The sequence below is a fragment of the Schistocerca nitens genome, chromosome 7 (genome assembly GCF_023898315.1).
Source record: "Schistocerca nitens isolate TAMUIC-IGC-003100 chromosome 7, iqSchNite1.1, whole genome shotgun sequence".
Classification (NCBI taxonomy): Eukaryota; Metazoa; Arthropoda; class Insecta; order Orthoptera; family Acrididae; genus Schistocerca; species Schistocerca nitens.
The window spans coordinates 216,288,338-216,316,147 of NC_064620.1; the positions used below are offsets into that span (position 1 = coordinate 216,288,338).

The 27,810-nt window shown below is 40.5% G+C and overlaps 1 protein-coding gene across 1 annotated transcript in view; it reads left to right on the forward strand.

Annotated features, from left to right (window-relative positions):
* The window catches only part of LOC126195033 (death domain-associated protein 6-like), a 179,632-nt gene that overhangs the window by 40,982 nt on the left and 110,840 nt on the right, over positions 1-27,810 (forward strand). The window contains exon 4 of the mRNA XM_049933477.1: positions 9,899-9,996. Within this exon, the coding sequence (XP_049789434.1) occupies positions 9,899-9,996 (98 nt within the window). The remainder of the gene's footprint in view (positions 1-9,898; positions 9,997-27,810) is intronic.

The window sequence follows — 27,810 nt, forward strand, 5'->3', positions numbered from 1 at the left end:
CAGTTTAGTATCATAACCAGTACACCTCTGTGCTACTTAGCTTCTTCTGCGACAATATTATATAACGAACATATGACACTTATTGTGAAACCCAGTTGTATTTTTACAGTTACTATAATGTTCTTGTATCCCTAAGTTGATAAGAAACATTCATGTAGTAATCTTTTATGGATAAGTGTAGATAAATGAAAAAATAAAATAAAATAAATAAAAACCATAATCAGGTTTCTAACACTGGACGCAGAAGTGACAGAACACAGCGATAGCCGCTAGGCCACCAGTTGGGTTAAGCATATCGCATGCTAAAAGACTTCTAAATTACATCAAAAATTTTGGTGATCTTTTCTCAGAAATGAATGAATATCTACAGATAAACAGACACACGTGTTCACTTATTTTGGCCCCTGTTCCACTGAGGGAAGCTGCTTGGAAGTTGGGTTATGGCACTGGTCATGTTTCTTCATGAAATTGCCTTACTTAAATTGTGTGTCATCACCTTAATAAAATAGTGGCAGATAGTGGAAGGATACTGTGTCAAATTTTTTGGTTGACACTACAGCTGCATAACATGGAGCCTGGTAGTACTATAGAACCACATTCATAGTCGTGCAAACATCACTATCACTACATGTACATGTAGCACAAAAAATGAGATACAACAAATAATTACAGTGATAATAGCAGTAATAATAATAATAATAATAATAATAATAATAATAACATTTATTACCAGATACCCAGAATTAAAATTTTTAACAGAACAACGACTAGCTGATCAGATCCGTGTAATAATCAAAAATAACAGGATACCCCAGTCAGAATTAGAAAACATCAAACAACAAGTACAACAAATACTAGAACAAAATAATGTGCAATCAGAAGAAGAAGAAGAAAAAACAGTAATGGACTCAAACATCCCAGAGCAAACAAACAAAGAACAACACACATCAATTAAACAATCAGAGGAAAACGACATCTTAAGACAGCCACCAGAACAAGCACAAATAGAACACGAAGTGACACACATGTTAGATATAGAAGAGAAATTTCAGCTGACATATATAGAATACAAAGACACAAATACAGACATTAGACCATTCTTGCATAGACCACCAAATAACCCACAAGTCGAAACAACAATAACAACTATCAACACAATCATACACAACAAAATAAATGAAAATACAACAATGGAAGAGTTACAACTACTGGTTTATGTAGGAGCACTCACTACACTAAATATACACACTAGGCAGAGATCAGAACCAACCAACACACAGAAGAAACCCACAAAACCAGCATGGCAACACAGGCTACAGATCAGAATAGAAAAACTGAGAAAAGACATCGGACAGCTAACACAATTTATAAGAAATGAAATATCAGACAAAAAATGAAAAAGGTTAGGTAAAATCTCACAACAAGAAGCAATTAGATGAAAAGAAGCAGAAGTTACAAGCATTGGCCAAACGACTTAGAAGATACAAAAAAAGTGAAAATAGAAGGAAACAAAACCAAACATTCAACACAAACCAAAAGAAATTTTACCAGACAATAGATAACACACACATTAAAATAGACAATCCACCAAACATAACAGACATGGAACACTTCTGGAGCAACATATGGTCAAACCCGATACAACATAACAGGCATGCACGGTGGATACAAGCAGAAACAGACTCATACAAGATGATACCACAAATGCCTGAAGTGATAATTTTGCAACATGAAGTCACCCGAGCAATTAATTCTACGCACAATTGGAAAGCCCCTGGAAATGATAAAATAGCAAATTTCTGGCTAAAGAAGTTCACCTCAACACATTCACATCTAACTAAATTATTTAACAGTTACATTGCAGACCCATACACATTCCCTGATACACTTACACATGGAATAACCTATCTGAAACCTAAAGATCAAGCAGACACAGCAAACCCAGCTAAATATCGCCCCATAACATGCCTACCAACAATCTACAAAATATTAACTTCAGTCATTACACAGAAATTAATGACACATACAACACAGAACAAAATTATAAATGAAGAACAAAAAGGCAGTTGCAAAGGAGCACGAGGATGTAAAGAGCAACTGATAATAGATGCAGAGGTGACATATCAAGCTAAAACTAAACAAAGGTCACTACACTACGCATACATTGATTACCAAAAAGCTTTTGATAGTGTACCCCACTCATGGTTACTACAGATATTGGAAATATACAAAGTAGATCCTAAATTGATGCAGTTCCTGAACATAGTTATGAAAAACTGGAAAACCACACTTAATATCCAAACAAACTCTAATAATATCACATCACAGCCAATACAGATTAAGTGTGGAATATACCAAGGAGACTCATTAAGTCCTTTCTGGTTCTGCCTTGCTCTGAACCCACTATCCAACATGCTAAACAATACAAATTATGGATACAATATTACTGGAACATACCCACACAAAATCACACATTTGCTATACATGGATGATCTAAAACTACTGGCAGCAACCAATCAACAACTCAACCAATTACTAAAGATAACAGAAGGATTCAGCAATGATATAAGTATGGCTTTTGGAACAGACAAATGTAAGAAAAATAGCATAGTCAAGGGAAAACACACTAAACAAGAAGATTACATATTGGATAACAGCGACTGCATAGAAGCGATGGAAAAAACGGATGCCTATAAATATCTAGGATACAGGCAAAAAATAGGAATAGATAATACAAATATTAAAGAAGAACTAAAAGAAAAATATAGACAAAGACTAACAAAAATACTGAAAACAGAACTGACAGCAAGAAACAAGACAAAAGCTATAAATACTTATGCCATACCAATATTGACCTACTCATTTGGAGTAGTGAAATGGAGTAACACAGACCTAGAAGCACTCAATACACTTACACGATCACAATGCCACAAATATAGAATACATCACATACATTCAGCAACAGAAAGATTCACATTAAGCAGAAAGGAAGGAGGAAGGGGATTTATCGACATAAAAAACCTACATTATGGACAGGTAGACAATTTAAGAAAATTCTTTATAGAACGAGCAGAAACTAGCAAAATACACAAGGCAATCACTCATATAAATACATCGGCTACACCACTGCAATTTCATAACCACTTCTACAACCCTTTAGATCACATAACATCAACAGATACGAAGAAAGCAAATTGGAAAAAGAAAACACTTCATGGCAAGCACCCATATCATCTAACACAGCCACACATCGATCAAGACGCATCCAACACATGGCTAAGAAAAGGCAATATATACAGTGAGACAGAAGGATTCATGATTGCAATACAGGATCAAACAATAAACACCAGGTATTTCAGCAAGCATATTATTAAAGATCCCAATACCACAACAGATAAATGCAGACTTTGTAAACAACAAATAGAAACAGTAGATCACATCACAAGTGGATGTACAATACTAGCAAATACAGAATACCCCAGAAGACATGACAATGTCGCAAAAATAATACATCAACAGCTTGCCTTACAACATAAACTTATAAAACAACACGTTCCTACATACAAGTATGCACCACAAAATGTACTGGAGAATGATGAATACAAATTATACTGGAACAGAACCATTATAACAGATAAAACAACGCCACATAACAAACCTGACATCATACTCACCAATAAAAAGAAGAAATTAACACAACTAATCGAAATATCCATACCCAATACAACAAATATACAAAAGAAAACAGGAGAAAAAATTGAAAAATACATCCAACTGGCTGAGGAAGTCAAAGACATGTGGCATCAGGATAAAGTTGACATCATACCAATTATACTATCAACTACAGGAGTCATACCACACAATATCCACCAATACATCAATGCAATACAGCTACATCCAAACATATATATACAATTACAGAAATCCGTAATTATTGATACATGTTCAATTACCCGAAAGTTCCTAAATGCAATATAACATATACCGTACAGCAAAAAGGAAGTGACGCTTGATAAAGGTCCGCGTCACTCCATTCTTAACCAGACTTCTAAAAAGTCTGAGAAAGTAATCATATAATAATAATAATAATAATAATAATAATAATAATAATAATAATAGTCTTTAAAAATATGATAATACTTTAAAACAACTATGGTGGCATTGTGATTGAAGTCAAAGTAATACTCATTTGTGTGAAAAGAATTTAGTGTGTTGTTCAGTGTTATTCCGGAGCCAGCAGCAACAATTTAATATGGAATATAACATTCTACTCTCAGAATTACTAACTGATTACATTGTCATTCATATTAAATTCATTCACAGATTTTGAGAAGGTTTATGCAGTTACTGACCTATTTTCACATCATCAAAGCTCACATGGAAGACAGTATTAATCAATTTTAGCCCCCTGTGCTTGAAGAGTGTTATATTTGATTATATAAGGTAATTGATTGTCTTTAGTTGTGGCATTCATTACTGTTGTAACTATAAAATGCCTACTGTTGGCGTAGCCTTTTCGTTATATTGATTATTTGGGAATGCCAACATTAATATTGAAGTTAATGTTTACTTTGTTTAGAATTAAAGGGAAGAGAGTTAAGTGTACTACATACAAAGTACTTAGCTCTGATTCTGCAGTTGTCCATTGTTAGATCCAGGCACTCTCACCAGAGGCAGTTGACAGTAGATGGCACCTCAGCAGGATGGCACCTCAGCAGGAAGCCAGTGGATCCTTGTGGGCAAATGCCCTTTGTATTTTCTTGCACAGACTCTGGCCAGCCTCTCTCATACATTTTACCAGTCTGTAACATTCTGATTGTTACACATGTCACACCATGATTCAAAGGATGTTGGTTTTTCGGTACTGTGTTTCTTATTGTGTTTTGAGTTAGAACACAAGTGTCAATGAGAATAAGTTCTGTGTTCAATTTCAGTGATTGTTTTATCATGTAATTTCTCCATGATGGTGGTACTTTAGTCACTTCTACACCAGCAGCAACTTACTATGACTGCTTTGAAAAAACTCGAGGCTATGTTGTCTATTTAGGCTCCACTGTCTCAGGTGCATCTGCTGCTGTTTCTGCCTTATGTGAACCCTGCTGAAGATGGGAAGCTTATGAAAAATGGTTCCGCCAGTACTTTGTTGCATTTAGGGTGACAATGATGATACTTGTAACGCATTGTTTTTGCCATGGATTCCTCCTCACATGTATCTGTTGTCGTGTTAGTTGGTCCCCTTACAGTAACTGGTTTCCCTTTCCTTTGATGAAATGTGTAATTTGTTGTCTTCCTGTCTTTGCAAGCACAGTCATGGCACTGCTACTCACATAGAGTTTTACCAGTGCCTCAAGCAGCCACATCAATCTTATTGGGCTTGGGCAGTGTAGCTACAGGATCTGATCCGCTTTATTGCTAAAACCTCCAAAGAATCCTATGACAACTCCATGGTTCACAATATGATTACCACCTTGTACCCAACTCGAATTTCATCAGAGGGCCCTTCAATGTGAAGATCTGTCCTTGGAAGAAGTTTTCAACATTGCTCAATCCTTTGAGCTCTCCCATTCAGTGGGCCACCAAATGAAAGTGTGGGGGAACATTATGTCATTGATAGTGAACAACTGCACATAGCAACAGGCTCACCAAGCTAAGAGGGAGTCGATGCCATGCAAACAAGGAAATGTGGTCGCACCAGACAAACGTAGTGTACATTGTATCATAAAGTGTCACAAGAAAGGCAACGTTGCACCAGTTTGTCATTCTCAACCTTCCTCTGAACCAATGGACATGAACAGTCATACTATTTCATTGTTGCCTGCAGGTCAGGATAAGTCCTTTATCGAAATGTCTGGTGAACAAACTGTTGTTGCTACAAGTGGACACCAGAGTGGCTGTTTTGTTCCCCATATCTCAAATGTGTACATGGCTGGGCTCCCCACAGTTGGCTCTCATCACGAGCTGTCTGGTAAACTACAGTAAACAGCATAGTCCTGTTCTTGGTCTATTTGCTTGTTAGTGATCCCTGTACTGAGAATTAGTTTGGATTTGATGCATTTTTTGCTTTTGAATTTTCTATTACTGACTCTGTGCATCATGTCAGCTCAGATTCATGATCAAGAGTTGGATTCATTGTGCTTTGAATTTTTGGACTTGTTTACTTAGATTTAGGGAGTGTGAACAATTTCACGGCACATATCAAGCTTAAACCTTCAGCTCAACTTTTTCTGGGCACAGCCTATACCTGTATCCTTATGGGAACTAGTGAAGTCTGTGCAAACAAGTTAAGTTTGAATAGACCTGTTGATAACGCTTGGCGTCGTTAGACCAGTTTCAACAAGTGAATGGGCTGCACTATTAGTTCTGGAGAAAAAAAAAACCCCGACTTTCTGGCATCTGTGAAGTTACCATAAATACACAGTTTGTTATTGACCCTGTGCCTTGAACTGATAAGTTGTTTGCAAAATTGGCTGAGGGCCAATTCTTTTCCAAAACTGACTTAGCTGAAGCCTTCCTGTAGGTTCCATTAGATAATACACTGAAACAGCTGCTTGTTGTAAACACATCTTTTGGGCTTTATTAATATCAGTGTTTAATGTGTGGGTTGGCTAGTGCCCCGGTTGTATTTCACTGCTTTTTGAAGCGACTTAACGGCTGATATTCCTTGCTGCGTCAGATACCTTGATGATATTGTCATCACTGGTGCTATGTTACCTCTATTGTCTCTTTATGATTTTGCACAATGCAGGCCTTAAATGTAATTTTAAGAAGTCCCAATTTTTTCAACCCTCTTTTGTTTATTATGGTCATGAATTTTCCAGGCAGGGTGTTGGACCCCTGGAACAGCATGTGGCTGCTATTATGACTTAGCCTCATCCAACCAGTCTGCAGGAACTGCAGACATTCAGTGGTAAAATATCATACTATCACTGGTTTCTTCCAGTGCGAGCTTAGTGCAACTCAAGAACAAGTTATGCTCCACGCTTTGCCTTGTGGCTTTCCAACGTGGTAAGTATTTAGTCTTGTCCACGGATGCATCCCAGTATGGGGTGGAAGCAGTTCTGGCTCATAATCATGCAACTAGCTCTGAGAAAGCACTTTTGTGTCCAAAATGCTCATTGCAGCTCAACTGCATTATAGGAATTTTTAAAGAGAAGCCATTGTGATTGTTTATGCCATACTTGTGGAAGATGCTCTTACATTCTTCTTCAGTTCTTACTGAATGGGGACAAAAGCCTGCCAAACTCTTCCACAGTCAGCAGCTGTGAACACTGCTCCATCTCTTGTTGCTGGACAGATGTCCTGCAGTGCCGCCACCATCATCATGGTGTGCACCTGGTACTCCAGTTTTGGCCTGACTGTTCAGATGACACCAGTGTTGGCTTGAAGGTATTGTCCAGAGGCAGTGCAGACATGGTGCACTTTGATCAGTGCCTTTGGTGTGTCACTCCAATCAGCTGCACTCTCGGTTGAGTACTGAAGCCTCACAGTGACCCACCTCAGTGGCACCTCTCCCACCGGCATGGCCATATGCTGTGGGCAGCATACCACCCTGCCCACCATCCTGACGTGATCTTCCATTGCTTCCCTAGTGACTCAGCCATACACAGGTGACAGCTCAACCTCTTGTTGCTCTTGTTGAGTACTGAAGCCTCACGGTGACCCACCTCACTGGCAACTCTTCCACCGGCATGGCCATATGCTTGGGCGGCATACCACCCAGTCTGTGCCTGCCCACCATCCTGATGTGATCTTCCATTGCTTCCCTAGTGGCTCAGCCGTACACAGGTGACATACCTCAACCTCTTGTTGCTCTTGCAGTGCCTGCTCATGCAGGGAGGAGGGCTGCTGAGGCTTTATTGGCACACTTGCAGTTGCTTCCTAAGCTGCCGCAGGTGCCTCCTCCACTGATGCTGGTGCCACCTTCCCTGCTGCCTGCATACCACCTCCCTACCATCGCCCCGTACACTACCTCTTCATACTGCGGCACCCCCAACTCAGAGTCCCCAGCTCTGCGTTTGTCGTCAACATGTCTGCAGTCTGTGAGGAGCTGGTTTCTTCTGCCTGCTCTCCAGGTGGGGGAGGAAGACACATGGGTCTGTGCTCATGCCATTGCTACCCCTATTCATGCATTCATGTGGACCGGTAGCTGTTTGTACACGGGACAACCACATCTGTCACTACGGTTGTGTCAACCATCAGAGTGTCACGGAGAGCCAACATCTGGGCACTCTTCTCCCCCAAGGAGGGAGAGGTATAGTAACTCACACATTACTACATGTCTGCCACTATGGTTGTGGCAGATGGCACGTCTGCATAACGCATCATTCAGCAGCTCCAGGCACTACCCCCAGAGACAGCCGACAGTGGACAATGCCTCATTCATCTGCAACAGGAACCAGCAGTCCCTGGCAGTCAAAAACCCTTTATATTGTCTTGTATCAGCTCTTTCCAGTGTCTCTTTACATACTACAAAAACTGCAATGTTCAGATTAGGTTATGCAAGTCACACCATAACTCAAATAGAAGTTGTTGGTTTTCCTTAAATACTTTTTTTCTTATTGTGTTCGAAATTGGAACAATTTACACAGTCTGAAGCACAGTGATAAATAAACTGACACACCTACAGTACACCAGTTGCATGATCTGAATATTTTTGCAGCTGTTAACATCACCAGTAATATCTGGTGTAGGCTGTTTTTCCATAGATTTAAGCTAGTGATGGACCACTGTGTTCTGCTGCATTATTAATTGAGAGAAAGGCCATTATATGTGTTGTTGCCTCAGCTTCCCAAAACAGTCTTCCGAAATACAGTTCTTTGCCCTTACAGAGTGCAATTGACTATTACATATATCTGACATACAACATACTGCCAACTTCTCCTAAGTGCAGTTCTCTCATAGTAAATGTTGACAGAAATTTACTCTGTGGTCTTTCAGTTCATACTGCACATTCAGCTGTGTACACTATGATAAATATTTAAAAAAAAGTGACATCTAACAGCCTGGAATGCCTGTGAAAAAAGAAATTAAATCCGTTTATAAAATGTATTTGCAAGCTGGAATACGTAAGCTACTCACATAAGAAAGTTAACTTTTATTGAAATTGGTGGAATTAAATTTCTACAAGTAATTATTGGGATCACTGTGTCTTGGCATCAATCTCTATTAGCCTGTGTCCTCCACGTGCCTCGGGGCACATCCCATCTCTTTGCACTTTTCCCCCACCCCTTTTGTGCCCACCCCGACCCTAACTAGTTCATTCCTTCTTCCTTCCCGTGTTTTAATTTGCTATTTATGCAACTCATTATCCATGCTCGGTGCCTTCTTGCATTGTGTCCTCTACCATCTGAGCGAGGTAGTGCAATTTTAACACACGGGCCTCGCTTTCAGGAGGATGATGGCTCAAACCCACATCTGGCTGTCCATATTTAGGTTTCCTGTGATTTCTCGAAATTGCTCAAGGTAAATGCTGGGATGGTTCTTTTGAAAGGGCACTTCTGATTTCCTGCTCCTGTCTTCCATAGTCTGAGCTTGTGCTCCATCTGTAATGACCTCGTTGTCAACGGGTACTCTACCATCTTTAAAATAGATTTCTTAGCAGTATCTTGGCACCCCACTTCCTCCCCTCCCCCCCTCCCATTTTTCCCATTGTTTATGCAACTTTCTACAGTTCTGCTGCACTAGCTTCTCCTCCTCCTTCCCTGCTACACTGACATGGACCCCCCCCCCCTCCCCGCTCTCTCTCTCTCTCTCTCTCTCTCTCTCTCTCTCTCTCTCTCTCTCTCTCTGTGTGTGTGTGTGTGTGTGTGTGTGTGTGTGTGTGTGTGTGTGTACATGCGTCTACTGAAAATTGTTACAGCTCTGAAAATATTGCTACCATATTATTACTTTGTTTCAGGTATAAAGAGCGTGCAGTAGCAGTGTACAAAAAACTCCAACAGTATGAATGTGGTGCCATACCAAAACTTCAGGAGAGAAGAGCAGTAACATATTCAGGTAGGCATTTACCACATTATCCTCCTGATATATTACTTTATTTCTATGGCTACATATTGCAGAAGAGTGCATTCACTAATCTACAGATTTGGCGAAAACTTTGTTTACTGTTCACACTGTCTACTTCAACTTCTGCTGGCCATACAGTCCCATCATTTTGTGCTGTCTCAATGTGAATCTTCCAGAATTAGCCTATAGATGAAGAAAATATACCAGTATACAGTGGAGAAGAAACAGGCTGGTAATAAGCCCAGAGAAGGGCACGGGACATTGAATCAAGCAAAATTTTCCTAATAACCATAGGTTGCATATCCACCATTGTAGAACAGTAGCCATAAAGTTACTGCCAATCAGTTACAAGTGCATCGAACTCTCTCCAGTAAGCAAACATGTTGGGTATCGGGGTGTGTGGCTTTGTCCGAGTAACAGTGCGATCGCACCTGCTTGTAATTAGTGATTTTGTCCAAATTTATGGTGTACACAGGGCTTTGCCAGAAGCAAAAGTGACAGAGATAGGAGCTCCAGATGGACAGGCATTTAGAAAAAAATACTGTTATTAGTGAGGTTCAGGCAAAGCATGAGCCATATTTTTGCCTGGACACCAGGCAGCAATTGATGCAGGAGAAAGAGTGCAGAATGGTAATCCAAGGGTCATGAGATTGGATACGGATGCAGAATTTTTTTTAAAGTACTTAGACTTCAAATAAACTGAGATAATGCTCAATATATTGTATTTGATGTGATGAAATCCTTTGTGTAGGAGAATAGATTTCTTGTGGTAATTGACTCATGGGGAGGACAAACAATTCACAATTATACAATGAGATTTTTCAATATGTTGGATGATTGACACTGTAGTGTTACATGCCGACTAGACAAACGACATTTTTCACTCCCTGTTTATGACAAGGAAAGATGATCTTTGCAAAATAGTAAAGTAATATTAGGTAGGGAAAAGTCATGAAACGTGCTGTGCGCAGTCGTTTTGTTTCACATATGTGCAGAGTGGAATGGAGAGGTGTGTGGTTCAAGTAATTGGCAAGGTAGAGAGATAGTATGATTGTGGTTCGATGAACCCTCTGCCAAGCACTTAAATGTGAATTGCAGAGTAGTCATGTAGATGTAGAAGGCATGATGCTGAGTAAATATCTTCACCTACTGTGGGTGTGGCCTTTCATGTTTTGAAATCACAACTTGGCAGTGTCTTGACTTTCAAGGAGTAGACACCCTCTCCAAGAATGAAAAAAGCAGTGAACAAAAGAAGTTCTAAAATGAAATGTCACTTCAAGGCATAAGTTATATTTAATTTATATTGTATCTGCTCCAAGTTACAAAGTAATCTGATCTGTACACCCATTAAAGCAAATACAAGACAGCCAATGATGAAATGTTGATATAATTTTGTAATTATAGTAATATCATTTTTCCTTTCACCAATAACTGCTGCAAAGGAGAAGGCACACATATGGTTCTACAGAGATACTGCTTTGCAGGACCTGCACATAAAAAAGATAATTAACAGTGACTGAGGTGCATTAAAGGTTAATTAACACACAGTACTTTGGGTGACATATCAAATGTGAATATTCTGATTCAGCTTCAGACACATAAGAATAGGTTCAAGAAATATTTCATTATCATGCAGTATTAAAGTGATTGTTTCCCAAATTCACTATACCATCGCAACTCTGCAATGTCCAATTTTAACATTAGCTAAAGAATTTGGTTAAGAAGTTTCAAAACTGCTGTTACCTAATCAAGAGTGAAAACTAAATCACATTTAGAAAAGACTGCATCAACACACATTTCATTGTATTTATTGTTGCCAATATTTGGTGAAATGATGTGTTACACGTGGTTTCCTGCCAAAATGTGTGATGAAAGAGATCCTTTTATGAATGTAAACCAAATGTGCTTGGGAACGGTGGTGGGGAGGGGGGGAGGGGGGGAGGAGGGTAAGTTCCAGCATAGGGAATCTACACCACAACCCTTTTATTACCATTAAGTACTCTTTTCACTGCACAAACTGCTGCCTGGAAATTGTGCTAACATAAATTGCCTGTGCCTCACCTGAGCTGCACCAACCAAAAATGCTATATTTTGTATACGCTTGGCCATCTGGAGCTCCCACTTCTGTTGCTTTAATATCTGCTCAGTTGGTGATGAAAAGTAGTTGCAGTCCCTTATAAGCTTTACTCGTTGGAATAAAAGTTCACCCATGCTCTCTGTAATTCAGTAAGAATTGAAACATGTGACCTTTAGATTTAAATATTAATAACATATTACCTTAGAGTGCCACGTGCTGACTGCCTTACTGCAGCACTGCTTCTGCAGTACTGCTTGTTATCTTAACAGATTAATGGCATTATGGTCCTTTAATTGATTAAAGGTCAAGCTTTACCCAATAAAGATCACAGAATTTGTGACACGTTGTATCTAAAACCAGTAATATGTGTAACACAGATTGAAACAAGTAATAAATGTCTATTAAAAGGATTTATACAGAATTCAGCTTTTAGTGATGTTTGATGCATGGCTCAGTAGCTGAGGTCGTACACTTTAACTAACTTAACAAAGTGAAAGAGATCATAAGAAGTTCAGTAGCTAACAATTTAAGTCTGGCTCTGATTGTGAATATCACACTATTCCAACACCACATACCTGTTGTGCAAGGCAGCCTACATGTCAGATACTGGATAACTGTGTCATGCCCCTGATGTGTAGACTGGCGTGCAAAGCTGTCGGTGAGACAGGCCAATACTATTCATACAGGGCAGCCTATATGCCAGGGAGCAGGTGTTAGCCCATGTCTCTGATCCTATTGCAGCTAGGGGGCTATAAACCCTGCATTATCGATGCTTGTGAATTTTTCTGTTTGTTTGCCAAATTTGGTTGAAATCAATCCAGGAGTGCATTACCAACATGCTTACATACATACGTACATACTTACATTCTGCTTTAAATGTACACTAGCCTTCCCCCTATGGCTTTGCTGACATGTATTTGACACATGTATTACACATATATGCTCCTCCCCCCCCCCCCCCCTCTCTCTCAGTCCACCTCACTCTCCAATCTCCAACATTTGTTTTACATATCCTTCTCCCCACCCTGTGCCTAATAGCCTCTTCCCACCCCTCACTCTCCATCTCCTACTACTGCCCCCTTCTTCCTTTTCCTCCTGCATCTCCCCCTCTCTGTCCATCTCTTCCTCCCCCTGTCTCATTTTCTCCTTTCTTTCTGTGTATCTCCTCCTCCCTCTCTCACTTGGTCTGTCTGTTCCTGCCTCCTCTCTGTCCATCTCCTCATGCTGTCTTTCTACCCACTTCCTCCTCTTTCCGTCCACATCTTTTTGCCCCCCCCCCCCCCTCTCTCTCTGTCCATCTTCTCCTTGCTCTCTGTTCTGCCAAGCTTCTCCTCACTCTCTCTCCGCAAATTTCCGCCTCCCCTTTGTGTCTGTGTCTTCCTGTCCACCTATCTGCCCATCTTTTCCTCCCCATATTTCTGCCCATCTCCTTCTCTCACCTTCTCTACCCATCACCTCTGCCCCCCCTCCCTCCCTCTCTCTCTCTCTCTCTCTCTCTCTCTCTCTCTCTCTCTCTCTCTCTCTCTCCATACCCTCCTCTATCCATTTCAGCATTTCCCCAGCACTGCTCATCCACAAGTGTAGCCCATTCAAAACAGGTTGATAAAGTGGGCCAATACTAGTTCCACAGCACATCTGTTGTGCAGGATAGCCTTCCTGTCAGGGATTGAAAACCATTTCTTGCCTCTGAAATGTAGACTGTCTTGCAAAGCATGTCAATAACGCAGGATGATACTTCTGTCACAACATATGTATTGTGGAGGACAGCCTGTAGTACAGGTGCTGAAAAATAATTTTTTCGTGCATCTCAACTCCTGTTGGAGCTAGGAGGTTGTAAATCCTACAGTGCTGATATTCGTAACGCTTACTGTTTGTGTGCCAAATTCGGTTGAAACCAATCCAAGGATTTGAGAGTAATCTTTGACATGCATACAGACATACATACACTATGTGATCAAAAGTATCCGGACACCCCCAAAAACATACGTTTTTCATATTAGGTGCATTGTGCTGCCACCTTCTACCAGTTACTCCATATCAGTGACCTCAGTAGTTATTAGACATTGTGAGAGAGCAGAATGGGGTGTTCCGCAGAACTCGAGGAATTCGAATGTCGTGAGGTGATTGGGTGTCACTTGTGTCATACATCTGTATATGAGATTTCCACACTCCTAAACATCCCTAGGTCCACTGTTTCCGATGTGATAATGAAGTGGAAACATGACAGGACACATACAGCACAAAAGCCTACAGGCCGACCTCATCTGTTGACTGACAGAGACCTCCGACAGTTGAAGAGGGCTGTAATGTGTAATAGGCAGACATCTATCCAGACCTTCACACAGGAATTCCAATCTGCATCAGGAAGCACTGCAGGTACTATGACAGTTAGGTGGGAGGTGAGAAAACTTGGATTTCATGGCCGAGCGACTCCTCATAAGCCACACATCGTGCCAGTAAATGCCAAACGACGCCTCCCTTGGTGTAAGGAGCATAAACATTGGACGATTGAACAGTGGAAAAGCATTGTGTGGAGTGACGTATCGTGGTACACAATGTGGCGATCCGATGGCAGTGTGTGGGTATGGCGAATGCCCGATGAACATCATCTGTCTGTGTGTGTAGTGCCAATAGTAAAATTTGGAGCCAGTAATGTTATGGTGTCGTCGTGTTTCTCATGGAAGGGGCTTGCACCTCTTGTTGTTTTCTGTGGCGCTATCACAGCAAAGGCCTACATCGATGTTTTAAGCACCTTCTTGCTTCCCACTTTTGAAGAGCAATTTGGGGATGGTGATTGCATCTTTCAACATGATCGAGGACCTGTTCTTAATGCACGGCTTGTGGTGGAGTGGTTGCATGACAATAACATCCCCGTAATGGACTATCCTGCACAGAGTCCTGACCTGAATCCTATAGAACATCTTTGGCATATTTTGGAATGCCAATTTCGTGACAGGCCTCACCGACCGACATCGATACCCCTTCTCAGTGCAGCACTCTGTGAAGAATGGGCTGCCATTCCCCAAGACACCTTCCAGCACCTGATTGAATGTAAGCCTGCGAGAGTGGAAGCTATCATCAAGGCAAGGATGGACCAACACCATATTGAATTCCAGCATTACCGATGGAGGGCGCCACTGACTTTTAAGTCATTTTCAGCCAGGTGTCCGAATAATTTTGATCACATAGTGCATGTACAAAATGGTTCAAATGGCTCTGAGCACTATGGGACTTAACATCTATGGTCATCAGTCCCCTAGTGCATGCACAGGAGAAGTAGCTAGAAATAACCTTTGCTTCATAATTTAGCTACCAAGTGAACAGAAGCTGTTGTCAGCATGAAACAGCACTTTACAGTTGGCTGTGCTGCAGTAGAGTATTTGGAAATTTAAGGAAAGCTTATTAACACATAAAGGCAGACTGCATCAAAGTACAAGGTTTTATTAGTTTTGATAGTGTTTAAACCATTAATGTGTATTATTTACCCAGAAGAAATAATTTCGATTATAACCCATTGCAATTTGAGAACTGGTTTCTTCATGCAAATAAAATACATTAGGTGATTGCCACAGAAGAAGTAACCATCATGGAAGTGCATTCAAAAGCTCCGAAACAGATGGCAGCTTGTGTGCCTGTAGTCTCACACTGCTTGACTTTCCAAGTATCATTTTTATTTTTGATAATCCATGTCTTACTGGTGTCATTGCTGTTAGTTTATCAGTCTACATTGTTAATAATAAAAGAAACTGAGTGTTGTTTTTCACAAATACTAGAAACTATACCAAGGTTGCTGCATTACTACAATTTGTCATAGAACAAAAGTGTAGATAATTAGTACAGAATTTTCACAACCAGAGATTTCTTTTATAATATCTGGTGCCAATATCAGTTTAATCTACTTTCAGAGTCCATGGGACAGATTTTGCAGCTATGTACTTCATCTTAATTTTCATAATGTCTGTTGAATATCAGCTGAGGTAAATAATGCAAATAATAATTTTTTAATACATAGGTCCACAATAACATTAAAAATGATGTATGTGTACTTGTTTTAAACATGGGTCCTATGATGTTATCTCTAAAAGTACCATCTCTGTATACTCGGAGACTTGACTCACCAGTCTCCGCCACTGTCAATTTAACTGAAAATTCCTAACTTAAGGCTGTAGTCAGTTAAAAGTGGACTGTAACAACATAGAAAGAAGGGAAAGTACACAAGTGTGTGTGTGTGTGTGTGTGTGTGTGTGTGTGTGTGTGTGTGTGTGCTACTATCATACGAAATGCCCCACAAATCCAAATATTGCGTAATTCAATGAGTGGTCTAATGTAGACTACAGTGAGTATGTTACAAACTCTTTCAGATACTGATAACACTGTCTTACATGAGTATGCATCTACATGTACTTCATAGTGATTACTCCAAGTTCACATTCCTCGTATACCCTACGAGCGCTGGTAATAACAGTGAATGTGAACCACACTAATGCCCTCTGGTGGCCATTCTGCCACAGAGAATTGCTGCTTTTTAATCATTTACATGCCATTCAGTGACTTGTACATGTACAAAGTTACTTTGGTACATCTAACCATCACAAAGGTAGATTGGCATATTGTGCACCAAGCACAGTGTAACACCTTCATGTCTGCACCTGCCTTCTGAGAACAAGTAATGGACTTGCAGCATTCAGTGTCACACCGCACCATTAGTTGGAGACTAGCAACAGCTGACTAAGGAATTACTGTCGCATGCACAGGCTGCCAATACCACAACACAAACAACTGCATTTGGAGTAGTGATATGATTGGGACTTGAGATGAATTGGGGTTCTGCACTCCCCCGGAAGACAACTCTCAGCGAGTATGGTGGCGACTTTGGGGGAATCCAAGTCTTCTGGTGTTTCAGAAAGGCAAAGTGGACCAGCAAGATCCACAGATCTGTCCCCAATAGATCATGTGTGGGACCAGCTTGAGTGTTTAACACCGTCCGGTTGCCAGAATCCAGAGCCTCAAAGATTAGTTACAACAGTTTCAGACCAGCTTGTCTTGAGAGGATACAATGGCTCAATGATGCACTTCCCACTCGCATCATTGCATGGATACCCCAGCTACGCCTATTGCGTACCAGGTGTGATGCGACCATTCATAGTCTGTGGTCCTGGCTGTGGCTGAGCAATGTCAGGGCTTACACAGCAGGCTGACGACCTGCTGAGAGTGGGATGCTGGTTCCTGCCCTGCCATGGCAAGTGATGGGTGCAGACATCCAGGGAGTGAATTCTGGACTGCTGGGTGGCTTGAGGCGATGGTGGCTAGGAGGGCATCAGCTGGCACCCCTTGTCAGGTGGTTCTGTCAGGATGATGGCAGAGTGTTAGTGACCTCACGGCAAAGGCTGACTCTGTGACCGTTGATAACTCTCTGATTTGACGCATGTCCAGCCTGACCATCTGAGCAGTTCTCTTAGGTTGTTCGCAGATGATGCTGTAATTTACCATCTAGTAAGGTCATCCGAAGACCAGTATCAGTTGCAAAGCAATTTAGAAAAGATTGCCGTATGGTGTGGCAGGTGGCAGTTGACGCTAAATAACGAAAAGAGTGAGTTGATCCACATGAGTTCCAAAAGAAATCCGTTGGAATTCGATTACTCGATAAATAGTACAATTGTAAAGGCTGTCAATTCAACTAAGTACCTGGGTGTAAAAATTACGAACAACTTCAGTTGGAAAGACCACATAGATAATATTGTGGGGAAGGCGAGCCAAAGGTTGCGTTTCATTGGCAGGACACTTAGAAGATGCAACAGGTCCACTAAAGAGATAGCTTACACTACACTCGTTCGTCCTCTGTTAGAATATTGCTGCGCAGTGTGGGATCCTTACCAGGTGGGATTGACGGAGGACATCGAAAGGGTGCAAAAAAGGGCAGCTTGTTTTGTATTATCACATAATATGGGAGAGAGTGTGGCAGATATGATACGCGAGTTGGGATGGAAGCCATTAAAGCAAAGATGTTTTTCGGCACGGCGAGATCTATTTATGAAATTTCAGTCACCAACTTTCTCTTCCGAATGCGAAAATATTTTGTTGAGCCCAACCTACATAGGTAGGAATGATCATCAAAATAAAATAAGAGAAATCAGAGATCGGACAGAAAGGTTTAGGTGTTCGTTTTTCCCGCGCACTGTTCGGGAGTGGAATGGCAGGGAGATAGTATGATTCTGGTTCGATGAACGCTCTGCCAAGCACTTAAATGTGAATTGCAGAGTAATCATGTAGATGTAGATGTAGACCATATGGTCAGTATTTGTCAAATAAGTCTGTTCTGACATTGTGGTTGCAGAGATCATGTATGCCGCATGCTAGAGTGTTCTTGGTTATGGTACCTGTCCGGGCACTAACCCACAGGTATATGGGAACGCCTGGCGAGTAGCTCGGCGCAGCATCGGGTCAGCATTTTGACAAAAGCCTTACAGTATGTATGTGTATATTTTGTATGTATATGCACATGTATGTATACAGGCACAAGTGTAAAAAAGTTTGACGACTGTTGTAAAAGTATTAGATAAGAATATAATCTTTTAGTTTTTGCATTGAACAAACATGGTAAGTTTCTGGACTGCAGTGTGTACTGTAACATCAAACTTTTTCCAGACATCACTTTTCCTTTTTTGGAGCCAGTGTACAGTTGTATATAATGCATCATTTAATTTTCATCTTATGCCCTGTACAGTTTCACACAACACAATTTTGTTAGAGATCATCTGATCTTGAGAGTTAGCTATTTTAATCCTGTCAACAGCAGGATTGTGCACTCAAATTCTGTGCTGTATCACACCTTTACACTTCCACACACCTAATTAAAAGGGAACAAGTTGATGAGCAGGAAGCTACCACAGTGCCACTGTTCTCATCCAGTATAAAACTGACATAATGGTGGTGCATCCATATCTAATGCAAGCAGTCCTCAATATTCTACTCATACTTTAGGACATAGTTTGATAATGCCCAAGGGAGCTAAATTAGCTAACCACTAAATTGTGAAATAAAGTGATTATTTAAAAGCAAAACAGCACACACAGGGAAAGATTTCACTCGAGAGTGTATGATTAAAGCAGTGCCTCTCACACTATTTTTGACAGTATGCTCATATTAGGAAAATTTGGCTTTTGTGTGCAGAGGAGCATTTATACTAAGAGGAGTAGAAAGGAGACATTGTTTACTGATGCACTGTCTGTGCAGGTGGAAGACTTTCTGCACTTATAGGACATTGAATGTTACGTTGGCCTTTCCACTTTGACTCTAGTTATTATTATTATTATTTTTTTTTCATTTAGATGTCTTATTTCTGCCCATGCTATTTTGTTCTCTTTTCTTCTTTAACAACCATCTTTACTTCTTACTCCAAGACTTTCACTTATAGTCTGTAATATTTTTAAGTATTTTCTCTTGATTGCATGATTTTTATTTTTTATTCAGATTGTGTAAAGGTGGGTACTGCACTGAGAGGTGACAGACAGGCACGATGAGATGTGCACTGGTTGTGACAGGTTATGCAGCAAGGTGCGATGTGAATCCCAATGCAGGAGAGCACAGTTTTTGATGAGGTAGTGTGAGGAGTGGTCTGTTAGACCAGCAGATGACACATCAGGGTCTGTTATTGGTGGAGTATCAGTGTCCGTAGATAAGCTGGCTACCATAAGGGTAGCACTTAGGCTGAAGATTTACTGTGAGTGGTTTTCTCAAGGTGGGTGGACATTGCTAGTCCACATGTGGTGGAAAGGTGTCGCCACACCACAAACTCAGAGACCACAAATTATTTCGTGGCTGCTGTATACATAAAAACCATACTGATAAAGATACAGAATAGACAATATCACCACATGAAAGATCGTGGATGCTGTATACATAAAAACCATACTGATAAAGATACAGAATAGACAATATCACCACATGAAAGATGAAGATGAGATGAGGAAGCATGTCTAAACACCCACTGTGTCGGTGTAACAGTACTTTAGATATTTGTAATGAAATTTTTGAATGTAACTATCACCTTTAATAACTTCTAAATGCCGTAAGTGATCTTAAAGAATGAAGTGCCCACAGATAACACTTGAGTAGCACTATCAAAAAACATCTTCAGGATTTTTATTAAAGCAATTTCAGTTGTAAATCAGAATGTTGATTCGAAGCGCTAAGACATACATTTTAATGCTAGATAAATTGAATAATATTAAATGTAACAGCACTGTTTGGCAATAAGCTACATCAATTATCTGCAGATATTTACTTCTCTTAATTTTTAATATAAACAATAGTAAAGAATATGTAAATAATACTAATGTTGACTATCTCCCTGAATAAGGTGGAAATAAATAAAAAAACCAATAACCCCAGCAAAACGCTAATATTGCCACAGAAAAGCTGGTGAATTTCTTGCTGTAACTCATGTATAACACTTACAGAAATGTTAAGTTTAATGTAATTTTAATTCACTGTAAGGTCCAAGTGCAACAAACGAAAGATGTTACAGTGTATTTAGTAATATAGACAATGAAACTGGTGTATTTTCACACCTCAGAGAATCAACACAAGTTTAAGTCATGTAGAGTATGTGTGTAGGTTTTATAATTATATACAGAATTTGCTTAATGTTGTGAGTTTTGCAATGATATACTGAATCTTTATAAGGGCAACGGCCATGTTGGCCTGAACAGTTTGCTTTCACCGATCAATGTGCTAATGAACAGCATGTCAGTAGTGGTGAAAGTGTTCAAAATTTTTCAGGTGAAATATCTAGTGACCTATAAAATTTCCTCAGGAGCTTAGGTAGTTAGAGAAGTTTTTGAAAGTTGTTAGGAAAGACAATTAGTATTTTGCAATGTGATGATTCTTTTCTGAATTTGGAAGTGAGCTACATCGCAACAAACCATGATGAGTTTGAGGAAGTTTGAGGAAGTGTGTGGTAACAATGAACCATCCTATGATGCAGTGATTAGATGATGTAGTCACTTATTGTGACCTCAAACAAGTGTGAATGATAAAGAATAAAGTGGCAGACTAGCTCCGCATGAAGAAGTGGGACTGACACAAGAAGTGAAAGCCCCGGTGCTCAAAGACCAGCATATCACGGTTGAGGCAGTCAGGGACCAGCTTTCAACATCCTGCACGACATTTTGAGCATGACAGAGATCATGTTCTGTGACTGCATACACCCATTTAGAAAACTTGCTGAATTGACAAACCACTGGAAATGTTGTAGCTGTGTTTGGCCCACCCACATTATTTCTTTAGCCAGCTAATAATGATAGATGTGATGGGTGTACCACTATGACTCTAAGATGAAAGGAACAAATCAATAGAGGCATGTGGATTCACCACCACTGTAAAAAGCAAAGACCCATCTATCATCAGTCATGGTGCTGCTGAGTGGTTTTTGGAGCTGTCACGATGTTACAATGACAGTTTATTCTTGTACTGGACAAACTGTCACAGAAATGAACTATCAAAATCTCCTGATGAGGTTCTGTCGAGATGAAACATTTTTGGAAGCTGTCCGAGGGTATGGTTTTGCTCCCTGACAACGCCCCAACTCGTTCTACACAGAACAGTCACATGTGGCATTTCTTTGGACTATCAAATTGTATGTAACCCCCGACTATCAAATTGTATGTAACACCCCACACCCTGTCTCATATTCTCTTGACATTGCTCCCATTGACTTCTTCCTCCTTCTTTGGATGAAAAATCTGTTGTGTGGCAAGCATTTCCGGAGGGATGACTGGGTGATTTTTGAGGTGGAATATTTCCTGAATGGTTGAAATGCAGACTTCTACAACCAAGGTCTGTGCCAAGCCATTCATAAAAAACTAAACTCTGTCTGAACAGTTCTTGGAAGGCCCAATGGTACCGACTGGTCGCTGTGTCATCCTCAGCCCACAGGTGTCACTGGATGCTGATATGGAGAGGCTTGTGGTCAACACACTGTTCTAATGGACGTATGTCAGTTTACGAGACCAGAGCCGCTACTTATCAGTCAAGTAGGTCCTCATTTTGCTTCACAAGGGCTAAGTGCACCCTGCTTGCCAACGTGCTCGGCAGACTGGATAGGCACCCATCCAAGTGCTTGCTCAGCCTGACAGTGCTTAACTTCGATGATCTGATGGGGACCAGTGTTACCACTGCGGCAAAGCCATTGGTGCCAAGTCATTCATAACTGGCAAAAATGTCTCGCATTCAATGGAGAATATGTAGGACTAACACCTTCACTAAGTTTCAGTTTTCCAGCTTGGTTTATTTTTCCCAAGGAGTAGATGAATTACACTCTGATAAAAAAAAAAAAAAAAAGATACATCACAAAGGAATTATCCAAATGGGATGGAAAGTGGCAGATGTGATATACATGTACAGACTAACAAATGATTACAATTTCTGAAAAAGATGGATGATTTATGCAAGAGCAAGGGCTTCACAAACTGAGCAGGTCAGTAATGCATTGGCCCACCCGTGGCCCTTGATCAGGCTGTTATTTGGCTTGATAGAGCTGTTGGCTGTCCTCCTGAGGGGAATCATGCCAGATTCTGTCCAATTTGCAAGTTATATCATCAAAACCCCAATCTGGGTGGATAGTCTTCGCCATAATGCTCCAAATGTTCTCAACTGGGGAGAAATCCAGTGACCTGGCCAAGTTAGGATTTGGCAAGCACGAAGATGAGCGGTAGAAACTCTCACTGTGTGGGAGATCATTATCTTGCTGAAAGTAAGCCCAGAATGGCTTGGCATGCAGAGCAACAGAGTGGGACACAGAATATTGTTGACATATCACTGTGTTGTAAGGGTGCTACGGATGACAACCAAAGGATTCCTGCTATGAAAAGAAAAGGGTCATATAACAGGTGACAGTAAGGTTGGTATCCCATCACCATCTGACACATGCCCAGACATGTCTTGAGCCTGGAATCTCTTTGATGGAGTAAATTGTTTTCAGTGATGAGTCCTGCTTCGAACTGAATACCAATGACCAATCTCCTCCACCTCCCCCGCCCCCCCCCCTCACTCTCTCATCAATAACCTCCTCCCCCTTTGTCTCTCCACACCGTCAACCCCACCCCAGTATTAGGTTGCTGATTCTTACCCCCACAGTATTTTTTTCCAGATGGTAAGTAATATGTACACTAACAAGGGAACCTCCCCATCGCACCCCCCTCAGATTTAGTTATAATTTGGCACAGTGGATAGGCCTTGAACAACTGAATACAGATCAATCGAGAAAACAGGAAGAAGTTGTGTGGAACTATGAAAAAATAAGCAAAATGTACAAACTGAGTAGTCCATGAGCAAGATAGGCAACATCAAGGCTGATGTGAACACAGGAACGCCGTGGTCCCGTGGTTAGCGTGAACAGCTGCGGAACAAGAGGTCCTTGGTTCAAGTCTTCCCTCCAGTAAAAATTTTACATTTTTATTTTCAGACAATTATCAGAGTTCAGGCACTCACACATAATCAATTTCGCTCTCCAAAATTCCAGGACATGTTCAGACTTGCTTGGACATATGCAGGATTTGACGGTCTACACATGGAAAAATTTGAAAACGTTAAAAACCTGTTTTGACAGAGCACAGAGAAAACTGTGCGACTGTGAAACTGTTGCATTCATTTGTTGCAGTTTATGTGACACACTCTTATGTTTTCATCACTTTTTTGGGAGTGATTATCACATCCACAAGGAAACCTAAATCGGGAAAGGTAGAAGAATTTTTTTACCCATTCGCCAAGTGTGTAAGTTAGGTGGGGCGACAACATATTCCTGTCATGTGACGCACATGCCGTGACCAGTGTCGTATAGACGTGTTTTCCTGAATCAAATGTTTTCAGTTCGCATTGGAGAGGTACGTCCTTTCGTCTACTAATCGCACGGTTTTGCGGTGCGGTCGCAAAACACAGACACTAAACTTATTACAGTGAACAGAGACGTCAATGAACGAACGGTTAGATCATAACTTTGCAAAAATAAAGTATGTAAACTTTTCGCACTAGGGTAGACTTGAACCAAGGACCTCTCACTCCGCAGCTGCTCACGCTAACCAGAGGACCACAGCATTCTTCTGCTCACATAATCCTTGATGTTGCCTATGTTGCCCATGGACTACTCAGTTTGTATATTTTGCTTATTTTTCCATAGTTCCACACAACTTCTTCCTGTTTTCTCGATTGATCTGTATTCAGTTTTTCAAGGCCTATCCACTGTGCCAAATTATAACTAAATCTGAGGGGGGGTGCGATGGAGAGGTTCCCTTGTAAGATTGGTTGAAATCGATCCAGGGGTTTAAGAGGAGCATATTATCCATGGCATCACCCACATATGCACATGTCACTTATGTTTCTCATACATTTAACATATTTTTCGTGTATTTGACACACGTTTCACTTGTATTTCTAGCAAATTTAACCCTGCAGTTTCAATTTAAGACAGCTCAGTGTTTATGATGTTTTGTCTCGTGAGCTGTTCATCAAAGGATGATGTATTTTTGCAAGTACATTCAGGTATATATGTGAATACTACCTGCAAAATTCCAACAAGTAGAGTCAACACTATAGAGATAATCTCTGATGTGGCTGTTTTACTGCATGAGGAGCGAAAGTTCTGTAAGCCATAAAGTTTTTTCCTTTCATCATTTTGTGAGGAGTGTCAACAAGGAAAATGTCTTGTAAAAGTTTGAAATTATGTGTTAAGTGTTTTGCAAGTCGCTAAGTGCTCTCATTGTCCAATACTATGTGAATATAATCTGGCAATTGGGGCAGTGTGAGCTGTGTTTCTTTTTCACCACTAGTCCATTGAGAGGCTGGTGGTTCTTACCCCCACAGTGATTATTTCTAGATGGTAAGTGATATGTGTAGGAAATTTGGTTGAACTCTGCCCAGTGGTTTAGGAGGAGATGAGAAACACACACACATCCCATTTTATAATATGTAGGGATTCATATCTGTATTCAGTGTAATGTTGAAGAACTTCAAGGAAAATAAACACCCATGGGCTTGTCTGTACAGTGCGTTACTAGTGATTCATAAGGTGCCTGCAGTATAACTTTTTGGAATACCCTGTATCTGATTTTTGTGATGTAATGTGGTAGAAAGAATGGGGACTTGCCTACGTGCTCTTCATTTTGCAGATCTATTAACAAGAAAAGTGCATGACCACAATCTGGTGACTCGCCTTCCTCTGCACCCACTTTCCCACCTGTTATATTCCCAGAACACAATTTATCCCATAATATGCTTCTACTGCGCTTGGATGTGGTACAAGCAAGAAATTATTTTTTTTGAACTGACTTCATTTAGCAACAAACACTAAATTATATGTTAGCCATAGCACTAGAGGATTGGGGTGGGGGGGTGGGGAGGAGGTACCGTTCTTGTAGGAAATTTAATATAGCAAAACATTTCGACAAGATGGCAGGATTTTTGAGATACTCAAGAAAACATAAAAAAGGTCGTGAACTGCTGCTCCCCCTCCCAACCCCCCTCATACCCAATCACTCAGGATATTTGGTATGTTGTTCATGAGACTCCCTCCTACCACTGTACAAAAACCTTTAACTACATGTATTTCTTTCCCGAGCCAAAATGTTTTGGACTTTGTTGACTGGGCACTGATCACCTCATTGTTGAGCACCCCATCACACACACACACACACACACACACACACACACACACACACACACACACACACACACATTGGCTGGGCTAACAATGGTGCTCTCCAGTAATTGTGAGTGATCATTTCAAGTGATATTACCCCATTTTGGAGTAGGCATGCCCTGAATGGGGCCTATGCAGCTTCAGACAAGATACAAAATTACACTCTCTGCATTTCATTTGCGTTGCTGAGTTGTGTTGGACAGTGAGCATCCCATCCCTTCCCCAGTGATACGAGACTTCGGCAACCAATTTTTAGCTTTCCTTTTATATGTTTGAAAACAACATATGTGGATGATTGAGATGTATGACGAATAAAGCATGGGAACACATATGACTGACCTTTGTGGCTGCTAAGGGACAAGATCAGTCATTTCCAAGTCATTATTATTTCAACCCATCACATCCAAGTGATCATCGTATCACTAATTCCCAGTCACTAATCAGTTACCGTCATGCGATACCAGCCGATACCTGTACAGTTAATGCCATACTTTAGTGTGTAGTATTAAAGTACATACTAATTGGCAATAGCCATTTGATATTTAAGAAGGTGTGCACAGATAGTGACATTCCCTCTAGAGGCAATATTTCTGAGATGGAACTCTCACTGTTGTCAGACTTCTTAATAGTACTGTGAACACGGGTAGTAGTTTCAGCACTCATTCAGTTGGCTGCTTCATTTTATTTTTTTTGTATCTTATTAGTAATGCTACATAATCTCTCTTTCCTTATAAGCTAAACATTGTTCATGAACATTAAATGTCAAACATCCTGGCTATAGAAATGTATATTTTATTTTGCCTTTTTTTCATATTGATAAGGTACTGTATTTAATTTTCAAGGATGTTGTCATTTTTAAGATTTTACTTCATTTTCACATATTTATTTGTATCATCCATTAATGACAACAATTCATTCCTTTAATACTGGCAAGAACAAGCAATCCAGGTGATTCTAGGACAAACACAAACATGTTACTCAAGGGTGCATTCATACATATTGAAAATGTATTAGTCTGGTGGTTCACAATAATTTATCCATTTTATTTGTTGTTGATCTCTGTGGCTGTGGATTATATTATTTTATATTCAGAAATACAGCAGTATTAATATTGTACCAAATGTAACGTTCACATATGAAATTTCGCGTGTTAATTTTTTAGTCACTTTTGAAATGTAAGCAAAATATCAGAGTGCATGTTCCAGTTGTTTCAACAATAGACGTTTCTTTGATTTCAAGAACTGATGCATGCTGGCCATCATGCAGTGCAATAACTCTATGATCCAGAATGAGATTTTCACTCTGCAGCGGAGTGTGCACTGATATGAAACTTCCTGGCAGATTAAAACTGTGTGCCCGACCGAGACTCGAACTCGGGACCTTTGCCTTTCGCGGGCAAGTGCTCTACCATCTGAGCTGCCGAAGCACGACTCACGTCCGGTACTCACAGCTTTACTTCTGCCAGTATCTCGTCTCCTACCTTCCAAACTTTACAGAAGCTCTCCTGCGAACCATGCAGAACTAGCACTCTGCAGAGTGAAAATCTCATTCTGGAAACATACCCCAGGCTGTGGCTAAGCCATGTCTCCGCAGTATCCTTTCTTTCAGGAGTACTAGTTCTGCTAGTTTTGCAGGAGAGCTTCTGCAAAGTTTGGAAGGTAGGAGACGATGTACTGGTAAAGGTAAAGCTGTGAGGAGGGGGCGTGAGTCGTGCTTGGGTAGCTCAGTTGGTAGAGCACTTGCCCGCGAAAGGCAAAGGTCCCGAGTTCGAGTCTCGGTCGGGCACACAGTTTTAATCTGCCAGGAAGTTTCAACTCTCTGATCATTATGCAACAATTTTTGTAGTTCTACAATGAATGAGATTTCTCAAGGAAAACCATGGGAATTTTATATAAATTACACTTTGTGTAATTTCAGTCTCAGACTACTACAATTTTTTTCATAACACTGGTTCATATTATAACTCACTTTTTATATGATGTATATCGTTATTACATCATTTTATTGATAGTTTTAGCTCTTTTTATTGTCAGCT